The sequence below is a fragment of the Haematobia irritans genome, chromosome 3 (genome assembly GCF_050003625.1).
Source record: "Haematobia irritans isolate KBUSLIRL chromosome 3, ASM5000362v1, whole genome shotgun sequence".
Taxonomy (NCBI): Eukaryota; Metazoa; Arthropoda; class Insecta; order Diptera; family Muscidae; genus Haematobia; species Haematobia irritans.
In genome coordinates, this window is record NC_134399.1 from 101721839 (window position 1) to 101738199 (window position 16361).

At 29.3% G+C, this 16361-nt stretch overlaps 1 protein-coding gene across 2 annotated transcripts in view; it reads left to right on the forward strand.

The window, feature by feature from the left end:
• rut (adenylate cyclase rutabaga) overlaps positions 1–16361 on the forward strand; it is a 439239-nt gene that overhangs the window by 385593 nt on the left and 37285 nt on the right. The window contains exons 12-16 of one of the 2 annotated variants that reach the window (XM_075302255.1): positions 2007–2156; positions 11694–12161; positions 12230–12405; positions 12510–12620; positions 12772–13012. In XM_075302255.1, coding sequence (XP_075158370.1) covers positions 2007–2156; positions 11694–12161; positions 12230–12405; positions 12510–12620; positions 12772–13012 — 1146 coding nt within the window. The remainder of the gene's footprint in view (positions 1–2006; positions 2157–11693; positions 12162–12229; positions 12406–12509; positions 12621–12771; positions 13013–16361) is intronic. The other variant, XM_075302254.1, reaches the window with a different exon arrangement.

The window sequence follows — 16361 nt, forward strand, 5'->3', positions numbered from 1 at the left end:
TCAAAATATTTGAGGTCAGACAAGCGTTAAAAATCGTAAAACAATAGAAAAATTATTTATTTTGCAAAATATTACAAATTTTTTACAAATTCACATCTAAAATACTGAATTCGGATCGCACCTTAAGAAGTGAGACAAAGTCAGTGCAACGCCTGTTGAAATGGTGGACATCCGTCCTATGACAAGCTCATGTTAACTTCAGCGCTGAAATTTTTAAACTTGGTCTACAATATTAACAATTTTCGACTTTTGCAATTATTTAAAATTTGACTTTCGATGCATAAAATGGTGTGCATTACTTCCACTCTTCAATGAAAATTCGACTTTTCATTTTCTCTTTGATTATTGACCTTTTTTCTACAAAGTCACAAATCGATTAGTCCAATTGGAAGAATCCAAAAAGATTTAAGCTTCCCCACGTTTTGGACAAAGAGTAGATTGGTCGATTTTCGACATTTGTATCCCTAGCAGAGATGATCTGTTTTAAACTTTTTCAGTAAACAGTCGTAAACTTTGCACATTTGTCGTTAATATAGAAAACGTCACAAACCCTTCAAACGTGTCAGCTAGACGGACGGAAAAGGCTGTTTTTCATATGTTTGGGAGTAAAAATTATATGCTTGGAACTCAAATTTTTATCATATTATTTTTAACTGTATATAATATAATAGTATATAATATAATATAATGTTCATAAACTAGCATAAAATGTTTGTGACATATATGTTAATATGTTAGAACATATTATGTTTGGGACATAACCTTTTTGGTAAATATAATATGTTTGGATGCATACATATATTAATTTAGAAATTATCTATTAACATATATGTGTTTAGATAGAGAGACCGAGAGGGTATGTTGGAAGTAGAAAAATGGAAGCAACCAATTGACGCCTTAAAAATACATACACACAAAGAAAATTTGATTAAAAGTTTTTTTCCACCAATGTGAAACATAATATGTTTGAACAATACAAACAATATTTTGTTTGAAACAATTCAAACATATAAGCTTGAAGCAGAATATGTTTGTGAGTATATGTTTTTGAGGGTGTATCAAGAAGACTAAGATAAATTTTATACGTTGGTTGGGCGTATAATAGTTGTGACATTATTTTCAAAAAATAAAAACTCATCGCCATACCGGAAAAAGAAACAGCCGCTGATAATCTAAAAATGCTTACATTTTCAATTGAGACCGATACGAAATTATTGGATAAACTATTCATATGTTGCCATAGTTAAAAGAAAAATCCAAATTACCCACACGGCTTTGAAAAATAATCAATAAAACCGTATTCATAATATTTCATTATAATCTCATTAAGTCCCCCGTACGGCTTAGTAGTATGCTATAAACGGTAGTCATTATTGTATACATCAAAATGTTCCATTTCTAAATTATCACCAACTGATTGACAATTAAATTCTATTAGAATTAGTATTTAAAAAATCTCCAAAAAATAGAAAAATTTCAAATAAGTTGTTGTGTTTAGTTTGAGATAAAAATTAATTGTTTCATATTTGTATAATAATAGAGTCGTTCATTATTAAAAATACCTTTCCCATAGTAAACATTAAGAAAAAAAATTAGAAATCATAGTTCATGAGCTTTAGCTAATAAATTTTCCAAAAACTTTCATTTTTCTCTTCCATCCCTCGTGACCTTTTCCCATAATTTCCCTTTCTTCTTCGTCTTCTTCTTGTTTTTGTAAATACTCTTCTCTTCTATTTCTTCTTCTATCCCACCCTTATAACATAAAACATATGGATACTTGCTAACTCCCTCGCTTGGCCGATTGGGATTCATATATATATTCATATTTATACCAAAATTATATTTTTATATTAAAAATATACAAATATAAAAATATATTATTTTTTGTGTATTTCTTATATTTATTTTTATATTTTTCTTTTTTTATTGTTTTGCTTTTGTATATTTACAATATTCTTTTCTTTCCATCTTTTTTTATATATTCCAATATCGTTTTGTTTCTTTAGGTAATACGACTACAAAAAATCTTACATGCTCCATCACCGCCTGTTGGTGGTCTGACCATACAAGTAGGAACAACTTCCAATTCCACTGCGAATACGATTAGTCGTATTCATAGAAATACTAGTCAGAATCAGAGTCAGAACAAAACTAAAGTGAGATTTATTCGAAAAGCAACTTTAAACCAAAAACTCCACAAAACAAAACTAAACCAAAATTCCCATTCTCCAAGAAAACAAAAATCTGAATTTTTGCAACAACTTTTCCTTAATGTTTGCCTTTTTCTTTTTGTTTGCAAAATTTAAAAAGAAAAGATTGTGATTTTTTTAATTTAAAGGCTGAAAGACGGGAGTAGTCAACATGAGGTTTTTTGATGTTATCATGGTAACAAAACTACCAAGCCCTCAATATGGTGTCCTGAAACTAAACTACTTCCCAAAATATGGAAATAAAATTTCGACAAAATTTTCTATAGAAATAAAATTTCGACAAAATTTTCTTTAGAAATAAAATTTAAAAAAAAAATCTATAGAAATATAATTTTGACAAAGTTTTCTATAGAAATAAAGTTTTGACAAAATTTTCTATAGAAATAAAATTTTAACAAAATTTTCTACAGAAATAAAGTTTTGACAAAATTTTCTATAAAAATAAAATTTTGACAAAATTTTCTATAGAAATAAAATTTTGACAAAATTTTCTATAGAAATAAAATTTTGACAAAATTTTCTATAGAAATAAAATTTTGACAAAATTTTCTATAGAAATAAAATTTTGACAAAATTTTCTATAGAAATAAAATTTTGACAAAATTTTCCATAGAAATAAAATTTTAACAAAATTTTCTAAAGAAATAAAATTTTTTACAAAATTTTCTATAAAAATAAAATTTTGACAAAATTTTCTATAGAAATAAAATTTTCACAAAATTTTCTATAGAAATAAAATGTTCACAAAATTTTCTATCGAAATAAAATGTTGACAAAATTTTCTATAGAAATAAAATTTTGACAAAATTTTCGTAGAATTAAAATTTTGACAAAATTTTTTATAGAAATAAAATTATGACAAAATTTTCTATAGAAATAAAATTTTATTTGTTGTTTTGATTTCAGCTTAAAACCATTGCGTTGACTAAACTACAAGAGTAGCTTAAAAACATAGTGAACCACACTTGAACCTTCCGAAAAAAGGTTTATGATAGTCGGCTTTTGCCGAAATAAATATTTGTACAAACATCTCTCTTTTTCCTTTTCCACTGTCAAATCATCGATTTGAGTGCAGTAGAGAATTTTGACATTTTCTACAGAAAAAAAATTTAACAAAATTTTCTATAGAATTAAAATTTTGACAAAATTTTCTATAGAAATATAATTTTGACAAAATGTTCAATAAAAATAAGAACTTGACAAAATTCTCTATAGAAAAAAAATTTGAAAAAAATTTTCTCTAAAAATAAGATTTTAACAAAATTTTCTATAGAAATAAAATTTTGACAAAATTTTCTATAGAAATCAACTGTGGACAAAATTTTCTATAGAAATAAAATTTTGACAAAATTTTCTATAGAAGTAAAATTTTGCAAAATTTTCTCTAGAAATAAAATTTTGACAAAATTTTCTCTATAAATAAAATTTTGATAAAATTTTCTATAGAAATAAAGTTTTGACAAAATTCTCCAAAGAAATAAAATTTTGACAAAGTTTTCTATAGAAATAAAATTTTTACAAAATTTTCTACAGAAATCAAATTTTGACAAAATTTTCTATAGAAATAAACTTTTGACAAAATTTTCTATAGAAATAAAATTTTGTCAATATTTCTTATAGAAATAAATTTTTGACAAAATTTTCAATGGGAATAAAATTTTGACAAAAAGTTTTTTGGAAGTAAAATTTTCTATAGAAATAAAATTTTGACAAAATTTTCTGTAGAAATAAAATTTTGACAAAATTTTCTATAGAAATAAAATGTCGACAAGATTTTCAATAGAAGTCGAATGTCGACAAAATTTTCTAGAGAAATAAAATTTTGCCAAATTTTCTATAGAAATAAAATCTTGCAATATTCTCTTAAAGAAATAAAATTTTTACAAAATTTTCTATAGAAATAAAATTTTAACAAAATTTTCTATAGCATTAAAATTTTGATAACATTTGCTATAGAAATAAAATTTCGATAAAATTTTCTATAGAAGTAAAATTTTGACAAAATTTTCTATCGAAGTAAAATTTTGATAAAATTTTCTATTGCAGTAAAATTTTGACAACATTTTCTATAGAAATAATATTATGACAAAATTTTCTATAGAAATAATATTTTGACAAAATTTTCTATAGAAATAAAATTTTGACAAAATTTTCTATAGAAATAAAATTTTGACAAAATTTTCTATAGAAATAAAATTTTGACAGAATTTTCGTAGAAATAAAATTTTGACAAAATTCTCTAAAGAAATAAAATTTTGACAAAATGTTCTATAGAAATACAATTTTAACAAAATTTTCTATAGAAATAAAATTTTGACAAAATTTTCTATAGCAATAAAATTTTGTCAATATTTTCTATAGAATTAAAATCTTGACAATGTTCTCTAAAGAAATAAAATTTTTACAAAATTTTCTATAGAAATAAAATTTTAAAAAAATTTTCTATAGCATTAAAATTTTGATAATTTTCTATAGAAGTAAAATTTTGACAAAATTTTCTATTGAAGTAAAATTTTGACAAAATTTTCTCTAGAAATAAAATTTTGACAACATTTTCTATAGAAATAAAATTATGACAAAATTTTCTATGGAAATAAAATTTTGACAAAATTTTCTATAGAAATAACATTTTTACAAAATTTTCTATAGAAATAAAATTTTGACAAAATTTTCTATAGAAATAAGATGTTGATAACATTTGCTATAGAAATAAAATTTTGACAAAATTTCCTATAGAAATAACATTTTGACAAAATTTTCTATAGAAATAAGATGTTGATAACATTTGCTATAGAAATAAAATTTTGACAAAATTTCCTATAGAAATAAAATTATGACAAACTTTTCTCTAGGAATAAAGTTTTGACAAAATTTTCTCTATAAATAAAATTTTGATAAAATTTTCTATAGAAATAAAATTTTGTCAATATTTTCTATAGAAATAAAATTTTAACAAAATTTTCTATAGAAAAAAATTTTGACAAAAATTTCTTTAGAAGTAAAATTTTCTACAGAAATAAAATTTTGACACAATTTTCTATAGAAATAAAATTTTGACAAAAATTTCTTCAGAAGTAAAATTTTCTATAGAAATAAAATTTTGACAAAATTTTCTATAGAAATAAAATTTTGACTAAATTTTCTAAAGAAATAAAATTTTGACAAAATTTTCTATAGAAATAAATTTTTGAAACAATCTTTTGACCAAATTTTCTATTGAAATAAAATTTTGACAAAACCTCATGAATGAACAAATGAATATTAAGAGTTTAAGAGGCCTTGCCGTCGGTAACTGTTACCACGGGAATTTCACTTTAATTTTTGACACAATTTTATATATGGGCATAACAATTCGCTATGTCGACGAAAGATCAAATTCCCTCACCCTGTATGTCACACTTCTCACATACTGACCATGTTAATAGACAGACAAAAATAACTCGAATCGAATCGATGTTATTATTTAGTATTTATCATACACATACAGTGAGCGCCATAATAAAGTGTACAAATGAATTTGTTTCAAAATACTTATTTCAGCCTTTATATCTACGATTTTATTAAACATTTTTAGAGAATATTTCTGCTTAAACATCGAAAATGAATAGCTCAACAAAACAAACAAACACTTCGTACACTTTATTTGGACACTCACTGTATGTATATTTGATTATATTGGATATCGAACAAATAAACTACTCTTGTCTAACAGCCTTTAAAAAAATATTTAGATATTCATTTGGATTGTTTGAATTTCATTTGCTGTTGCCATGGGAATGTTTTACCCTCTCTATTTTCCTATGTCATCACGATCGATATGTTTCCATTTTATTGAATCCTTGTGTTTTTTTGTTTAAAGTTCAATCTCATGGGAAAAAGTTTGGTTTTCTCTGGTTCCCATTTTTCTTCTGCTTATCCTTACTTCTGCAATGAGTTCCATAACAAAAATGAGTTCGATGAATGATGTTTCTTTGACGTTCACCGTTCTTCAGTTTAAAGTTTCAAAAACTCACATTGAAATAATATTTAACCATCTTTTAGCTTTTTTATAGTCATTTTATACAACAATTGTGATTTTGAATGGAAAATATTTGAATGTTCCTAGGATTTTATATTTATAAGTACAAACTTTACAGCATATCAAATGTTTTAGTATATCTACATCAATGAACAAGAAACTATGTGAAACTATGGGACGGATCTAAACCTCCGATTTTGTCTTTAATATATCAGCAAACATTTAAATTTCATTAAGCGATCAGCTGCACTGAAAAAAATATTGTCGTGAGGTCAAAGATTTTATGTCTTTAAAATACGAACGCAAATTTTGCTTAGCATAGAAGACCTATTTCTAGAATATAAATTTTTTTCCTTGTTCAAGAGTCGATAAACATTTCAATGAAGTGGCATTGTCCTTATAATTAAGTGTATCAAAATGGGTATCATAACATAAAAGAAAAAAAATTTGTGCTAATATGAAATTGACTTTAATAATTCATAAAAATTATTTAAAATTAATGAAATTGTCTTTAAATTTGCTGTTTTTTTGGATCTTGACTACAATGAAAAAAATCGTTCAAATATAGGACATGTTTTTCTACACTTTATTTTAAAAACATTTTTTACTTGAAACATAGCAAAAATTCTACTGGAAGTCGAGTCTGAATTTGGAAAATAAAGTTGTAGTTAACTCGTTTTTAAAGGCCTTTGATGAAGAAATGCTGAAAAAACGAAAAATTACAATTTGCTTCCTAGTCTTAAAAGTATCCTTAGTTGTATTCTCCGCTTCTTTGGCTCGGAATCAATACCCAACTTGTTAAAGTAAAGACAAAATCTTTGGAACCGGGCATGCTGTTTTTTCAGTGTAGGTCCCTAAAAGTTTTCCTTATTTTAAAGAAAGCCGCATCTTTGGCTAGAAAGCAATAACAAAATCCTTACACCGAAAAAATGTTTTTTTTTTATCTGCAATCACGAAATGAATTGATCCAATTAATTTTTAATTAAAAATTTCTTGAATCACAGAAATTATAGTATAAATCAAACAACGTCAATTAACCCATTAACGCTCAAAATGAATCTGCCGGACAAAAGTTGATATTATGTTTTTTTTTTATTAACTCAGTAAAGGCTAAATAAAAAGATTTAAATAAATAAAACTGACACTTTTTAGAAAAAAGATTATCCCCATGTGGGGACATTGGACAGTTTAAGTATTAAATTCCCCAAACATCTACATTATCTGGTAGTACAATTTTAAACTTTTTATTACAATAAACATAACAATTTTATCTACAAATTTTTGGTCACTTGGTATATCTAAAACTATTAAACGTATTTTACGAAAGTTATCCAAATAATAACAAGAATATAACATTTATCAAATGTGACCAAGAGTCTTTATGTATAAATCAGATGCAGTATAATGGGTTGTTCATAGTTTGAATTTAAACAGTTGTCCTCATATGGGGACCGAGGACGGTAATGGGTTAAAAAATGTATTGACAAAATAAAATTTTTAATTGATTTTTTTTTTATAATACAATTAAAATTTTATTTTGAAATATGCTGATGCTATTTTTTTGTGTGTAAGGGAAGGTCCAAATCTTTGGATTTGGACTGTACCAAACAATCACATGTTAAGGATGAAGTAGGGATCTGTAGTTCAAACCAATAATCGATTTTTCGACTTTTCGATCGATTTTCTACTAGTTTTAGCAATCAAAATTCGTATATTTGATTTTTCATAATCGCATTTCATAGAAATAATGATTATACAAAATACTTGAAAAATAAATCACGCTAACTTCCGAACGAAATAAGCTATCGACTGGAAACTAGGCACAAGTAGTTGTTATTGATGTAGGTCGGATGGTATTGCAAATGGGCTATATCGGTCCACTTTTACGTATAGCCCCCATATAAACGGACCCCCAAATTTGGCTTGCGTTTGCTCTAAGATAATAATGTATATGGTATATGGTCTATATCAACCATGCAAAAAATAATTATATATAGCCCCCATATAAACCGATCCCCCGATTTGGCTTGCGGAGCCTCTAAGAGATGCAAATTTCATCCTACCCGGCTAAAATTTGGTACATGGTGTTAGTATATGGTATCCAATAACCATGCAGGAATTGGTTCATATCAGTCCATAATTATATATAGGCCCCATGTAAACCGATCACCATACTTGACCTATGGTGCCTTTTGGAGAAGATAAATTCATCCGATCTGGTTGAAATTTGGTACGTGGTGGTAATATATGGTATCCAACAACCATGCAGGAATTGGTTCATATCAGTCCATTATTATATATAGCCCCCATATAAACCGATCCCCAGATTTGACCTCCGGTGCCTTTTGGAGAAGCAAAATTCATCCGATCTGGTTGAAATTTTGTACGTGGTGGTAGTATATGATATTTAACAACTATGCCAAAAGAGGTCCATAAATATCAGTCCATAATCATATATAGCCCCCATATAAACGGACCCCCAAATTTAGCTTGCGTTTGCTCTAAGATAATAATGTATATGGTATATGGTCTATATCAACCATGCAAAAATTGGTCCATATCGGTCCATAATTATATATAGCCCCCATATAAACCGATCCCCCGATTTGGCTTGCGGAGCCTCTAAGAGAAGCAAATTTCATCCGATCCGGCTGAAATTTGGTACATGGTGTTAGTATATGGTCTCTAACAACCATGCACAAATTGGTCCACATCGGTCCACTTTTACGTATAGCGCACATATTTGGCTTGCGAATCCTCTAAGAGAAGCAAATTTCCGGTCCATAATTATATATAGCCCCCATATAAACCGATCACCAGATATGACCTCCGGAGCCTCTTGGAAGACCAAAATTCATCTGATTCAGTTGAAATTTGATACGTGGTGTTAATATATGGCCTCAAACACCCACACTCAAAAAAAAGTGAACTCTCTATTTCACTAAAGCCAATTTAACTTTATTTTAGTTCATGGAATTATTATGTTTGGAGAAAGTTTCCTTTACTCTAATAATTTTTTGTGTACGTTAGTTAAATTAACTAAAACCGAGGAAAAAAATATACTCAAATGAAGCATACAGATTAACTAAATTTGTGTCTTCCACAAAATAGTTCAGAATTTCTTTAAATTTGTAAAGTTTACCAAAAATGCGTCCATCATGAACTTCGTATGTCACTAAAGACATTCTTGCAATTTTGAACTCCAAGTTTTCCCTTCAAACAACAAAATTTTCCTTAACAAGTTAAAAAACTTAGTTATGTCTAATAAATTTTCTTGAATTTGTCGAAAAATATTTACTTATTTTTATGACATCGGCGTGATGCCAACGTTTGTAATACTGTTTAGTTAAAATTTTCTACATATATTCAAAATTTTCTAAAATTAACCGAAAGTTTTCTTCCTTGTTGGTTCACTGTTTTTTCAGTGCATGCAAAAATTGGTCGAAATCGGTCCATAATTATATAGAGGCCCTACATAAACCGATCCCCAGATTTGGCCTCCGCAGCCTCTTTGAAGAGCAAAATTCATCCGATTCGGTTGAAATTTGGTACCTGAAATTAGTATATGGTATCCAACAACAATGCAGGAATTGGTTCATATTAGTCCATAATTATATATAGCCCCCATGTAAACCGATCACCATACTTGACCTCTGGTGCCTTTTGGAGAAGCAAAATACATCCGATCTGGTTGAAATTTGGTACGTGGTGGTAGTATATGATTTTTAACAACCATGGCAAAAGTGGTCCATATCATTCCATAATAATATATAACCCCCATATAAACCGATCCCGAGATTTCGTTTTGGAGCCTCGTGGAAAAGCAAATTTCATTCGAGTCAGTTGAAATTCGGTACATTGTGCTAGTATATGGCCGTTAATAACTATGCCTAACTAGGTCCATATTGGTACATAGTTAATATAGCCCTCAGATAAATCGATCCCCAATTAAGATACTAGAACCCAAGTAATTCGATTGTGAATGACAGTCTTTCGTAGAAGTTTCTACGCAATCCTCCATCATGGATACATAACATTCGGCCTGGCCGAACTTACAGCCGTGTATACTGACAATGGAATTCAATTAATAAAAAAATTCTATTAATAAATACCACTGTGGTATCACAATGGACTAAATAGTCTAAGTGAGCCTGAAATATCGGGCTACCTAACCTAACCTATTAATAATTAGGAAATATATGCATGTTTTTTACATCTAAACCCAAAGACAAATGCTTTCCTCCGGAACGAAATTTGAGACAAACGTAATTCCCTTTTAATGTAAATTAAAAACTTGGAATATTTGACAAGCGATGTAACAATTGCCTCTAATCGTTATTTGCTTTTAAAGAAAATTTGTTCGATTCAAAAGAAAACCTTGTTTGTATAAAATTTTAGAGTATGTACATTTCTATTCATTTAAAACCAATAAATATGAAAATAGAAAACATCAGAATCAGATAGTCAAAATTAAGAAATAGTTGAAAATTTTAAATCGACTTTGTGATTTTTATTAGGTTAATAATCGATTTCGACATGCCAAAATTCGAACAAACGATTATCCGATTTTCGATTAATAAATCCCTAGGATGAACAGGAACCCCTAATAATAACTCTTTGTTTTTGCGAGGTCCAATTTTCCATAGATATAAAAAAACTCCTCTTAAATATGAATGGAACAATCAAATATCATCCCAGAAAAAATCACAATTTAGGTGTAAGACACATGTTTCGCCCTGCTTTGTTCTGAGATGTTTTATTTTCGAAATAACTAGAATTTACCTAAATTTTCTTTGGATTGATTTTTACCCCCCCCCCCCCCCCTGAAAGGAACCGCCCTATTATTTTTAATGCATGGTGTTTTTAGTTTTTTTTTCTAAGCTTTTTAAAGGTAATAAATTTTTACTACAAAAACTTAGATACAATTTCTAAGGAGAGGATGGTGGTGAATCATCTTTGTATATCGATTCTGAGAAAATTAGCATGAAATTTAATTTTGAAATCCCTTCTCAAATATTCTTTAGATTTGTATAGACCAATACTTATAAAAAATAGTATTTGTATAAATGTATGTATACACATACATCTATATATGGTTTTGGTTGCATGTTTGTATATGATTTGATTGTAGAAAGCATGTAATATTTATTTGTACTAACAAGTTTTTTTTTTTCTTTTATTTAATTCCCTTGTTTTCAAATTTTATTTTTATTAAAGCCAATTTTTCCTTAATTTACTTAAGTAGTCCATAACTCTTATTCAATTGCCTAATAAATGTTTTTATTTCTCCTGTTTCTTTCAATCTGTTTTTTTGTCTGTTTCTCCTGCCATTCTCAAACTTTTCATTTCAATTAATTCGGTTTTGAAAACAAACAAAAAAATCCAAAAAAATATATATATACAAAACGTATCCGTCCAATCACATGATGCCACCATTATTGTTGTCATGGGGGTACCATATGCAGCAATCAAAAGTTACTGACAAATTCAAAAGACCCTTTCGCAAGCGGCACTCATCAGTGCATCATCAGCCGACCAATCGTGTTAATCGGTTCCTTTCGCAAGCGATCAATGCCCGATCGGTGGATTGTGACAAATCGGAACATGTCGATCGTATCTCGTTGCGCTTTCGTGAGAGCGACAAAGAACGAGAATATCGCAAAGATTTCGATTTGGGCTTTACCACCGCCATGGGCTGTTCGTTGCTGCTGCTGATATTGGGAGCAGCCTTGCAGGTGACCGCTTTGCCAAGGACCTTGATATTGTTATTGCTTTTCCTAACCGCCTTCGTATGGGTCAGTTCTATATTGATGCTTCTATTGGCGGTACGTTTGAAATGGATAGTTTGGGATTTGTCACAGAGTTTTACATTGCGTATGGCCATAACGATATTCACCATAATACTCATCTATTCAGTGGGTCAAGTGAATGTGGTGAGTATTGAATTGCCAACAAAGGTGTATATCGTATCGTAATCTAATCATGTTCCTTGCTTTTGTAGTTCACTTGCGTTTCGGATCATCCTTGTTCGAGTAATGTAACCACTACAAAACCAACCATGGAAGAAGATCTTCTAGTGCTGATCCATCAGAATGAGGCTCATCGTAAATGCTCCCTACCCCAATATGTATCATTGTCAGCCACATTTGCCTTTCTATCTGTATCGGTATTTTTAAGGTAAGTATGGCTGAATGAGTGTCAAACACTTTGATTGACCTTAAAGTCCTCCTATAAATTTTCTATAATACCTTACACCTCCTTTCTCTTCATTTTATCTTTAGATTACCCATAATTTTCAAATCTGTGCTGGTGGTGACAATGGGCGTTATCTATTGTCTCTTCATTGAACTATCCCATACAAATATTTTCGATTGTTATGACAGCCGTGTCAAGTAAGTGATGATGATGATGATGCCATCCATCCAGTCCTCTATATATATGTGGGGGGAAACCCTTATGACCTTCATACACAATTGACTTTATTTAATCGTGGGTGTATTTTTCCCTTTTTTTCTCCCACAATTTCTCTACCATCATTTCCAGTGCCTCCATTCCACTTCATTTAATCTCATTGGCCCGTATTATAATTTTTATGATTGCCATCCTTGTGCATGGTCGTCTGGTTGAATGGACAGCCCGATTAGATTTTCTATGGCAATTGCAAGCTTCACAGGAGAAAAAGGAAATGGATGTTTTACAGGAATCGAACAAGAGAATATTGCACAATTTGCTACCTGCTCATGTGGCTGCACACTTCCTTGATGCTCAATTTCGAAGTAATATGGTGAGTAAAGGCGATTTAAAATAAATTCTGTTGACATAGATTTCCAAGGATGATTGATAGACATATAGAATTTTGATTATGGAAAAGAAACAACTCAATGAAATGAGTTTAAGATTGCGTTAAACAAAATAGTAGAATTATCAGAATATACCCAGAAAAATATGGCTAAAATATTTCAAACAAAAAATTGAAAACGTAATTAACGCGTTAATCAGATTATCATCCCCCTTCTAAATGCATTTAAAAACCAAGTATATACGCCCGTAAGTTCGGCCAGGCCGAATCTTATGTACCCTCCACCATGGATTGCGATCACAATGGACTGAATAGTCCATAACTATAACCTAATAAAGACTGTCAAACACAATCGAATTACTTTGGTTGCGATAACACTTGCCGATGGGAAGTTATCTTAAAACACCGTCTTCTAAATTGAAAGTTAGCCCATACGAGGTATATATTACACCAAAAAAAGGCCGATTAATTACGTATATAATTCAGGTTGAAAAAATTTTCTAATTTTATAAAAATAAATAAAATTTTGACAAAATTTTCTATAGAAAAACAATTTTTTGAAAAATTTTCTATAGAATAAAATGTTGACAAAAATTTTTATAGAAATAAAATTGGGACTAAATTTTCAATAAAAATAAAATTTTGACAAAATCTTCTATAGAAATAAAATTTTGACAAGCTTTTCTATAGATTTAAAATCTTGACAAAATTTTCTATAGAAATAAAATTTTGACAAAATTTTCTATAGAAATAAAATTTTGACAAAATTTTCTATAGAAATAAAATTTTGACAAAATTTTCTATAGAAAAACAATTTTTTGAAAAATTTTCTACAGAATAAAATGTTGACAAAAATTTTTATAGAAATAAAATTGGGACTAAATTTTCAATAAAAATAAAATTTTGACAAAATTTTCTATAGAAATAAAATTTTGACAAAATTTTGTATAGAACTAAAATGTTGACAAAATTTTCTATAAAAATAAAATTTTGGTAGATTATTTTTGGCGATATGGACCAATTTTTGCATGATTGGGGATCGACTATATATAACTATAGACCGATATGGACTAGCGCAATGTACCAAATTTCCACCGAATCGGATGAATTTTGCTCCTCCAAGAGGTTCCGGAGGTCAAACAATGGGATCGGTTTATATGGGGGCTATATATAATTATGGACCGATATGGACCAACTTTGCGTGGTTGTTAGAGACCATATACTAACACGACGTACCAAATCTGGGGATCGGTTTATATGGGGCCTATAAATATAATTATGGACGGATATGGACCAATGTTTGGATGATTGTTAGATGCCATATACCAACACCACGTGCACAATTTCAACCGGATCGGATCGATTTTGCTCCTCCAAGAAGCACCGGAGGTAAAATCTGGGGATCAAATTATATGGGGGCTATATATGATTATGGACCGATATGGGCCAATTTTTGCATGGTTGTTAGAGATTATATACTTACACCACGTACCAAATTTCAACCGAATCGGATGAATTTTGGTGCTCCAAGAGGCTCCGGAGGTCAAATCTGGGGATCGGTTTATATGGGGGCCATATATAATTATGGACCTATATGGAACAATTTCTGCATGGTTGTTAGAGCACTATATACTTACACCACGTACCAAATTTCAAACGGATCGGTTGAAATTTGCTTCTTTAAGAGATTCCGCAAACCAAATCTGGAGGTCTATAAGGGAGCTATACGTAAAAGTGGTCCGATATGGTCCATTTACAATACCATCCGACCTACATCAATAACAACTATTTGTGCCAAGTTTCAATACCTTTCGATAGCTTTTTCGTTCGGAAGTTAACGGACGGACGGATGTGGCTAAATCGACGCACAATTTCACCACAAGTATATATACTTTATGGGTCTTAGAGCAATATTTCGATGTGTTACAAACGAAATGACAAAGTTAATACACCCCCCATCATATGGTGGAGGGTATAATAATGACAAGTAATAAACAGATTAAACATTTCTACGTTTTTAATTAAAATATTAATTATCCCAATTCATTGCATTGTAACTCAACCCGAAAGAAAAAAAAAAAAAACGATATATAATTTTTTTGGTTCCCATTTTTGCTCATGATGCAACTTAAAGGGCCTTGGAATAGGGCGTAGACAAAATGGCGAAGGATGACTTTAGTGTGAAAAAACTAAGGCTGTTTTTCCAGGGTTAAATAATTACAAATAAGGTTAGGTTAGGTGGCAGCCCAATGTATCAGGCTCACTTAGACTATTCAGTCCATTGCGATACCACATTGGTGAACTTCTCTCTTATCACTGCACGCTCACAAAAAATCGCTTCTGTAACATATACTCCCAAACATATTTTGCTTCAAGCATATACATTTTTGGGTATTGCCCAAACATTTATATGTTTGATCTCTTCCAATATATAATATGTTTGAAAGCATATTGGTCTAAACGATATATGTTTGGGTAGTCTAAGTTCCAAACATTTTGTATTTTTGCTTCCAAATTCAATAATGTTGTCTTCCAAAAAACAATATGTTATTATATGAACATATAATATGTTTGGAAGCATTTTGCACCCAAAATTATTATATGCTTAAAAAAAATCTCAAAATTTTATTTATTTATTTATATATTTACAATCATAATGAATTATGAAAATAAACAGGTAATATAGGTGCTAACAACATAGGTTTTCGAGCTGAATGCTCAAAATATTGTTTCTGCCCAATTGTATATTCCCCCACATCTTTCTCACTTCCACAAGATTTTTTAGTTCTTAGCACATTTTTCTGAATTACAAACATTGTAGAAGAAATTATTCAATTGTATGATTTTTTTTATTTTAATTTTACCTTTTGCCGGACGGGGATTCGAACAGCGGACCACACAGTTTGTAAGGATCAAAGAAGTAGCTGATCAATTGCCCAAGGAAAAATAAAATGTTAATTTTGTAATAACTAGCAACAACCACCAACTTAATTCAATATCGCTCCCTGTTAAATAGCGCTCCAAGCTACTAAACACATATATGTTTATAGGCTATTTCTAAATTAATATATGTTTGCATCCAAGCATATTATATTTACAAACATTTTATGTCCCAAACATAATATGTTCTAACATATTAACATATATGTCCCAAACATGTTATGCTAGTTTATGAACATTATGTGCTTGCACTCAAAAATATTGTGTTTAAAAATTTGTGTTCCAAACATATAATGTTTAAAGCCAAACATATGAAAAACAGTCTTTTTCATCCGTGTGAGTGCTGCCCGATTCCATGCTAAGCTCAGTGGGATAATCCGCCGCTGAAAAGCTT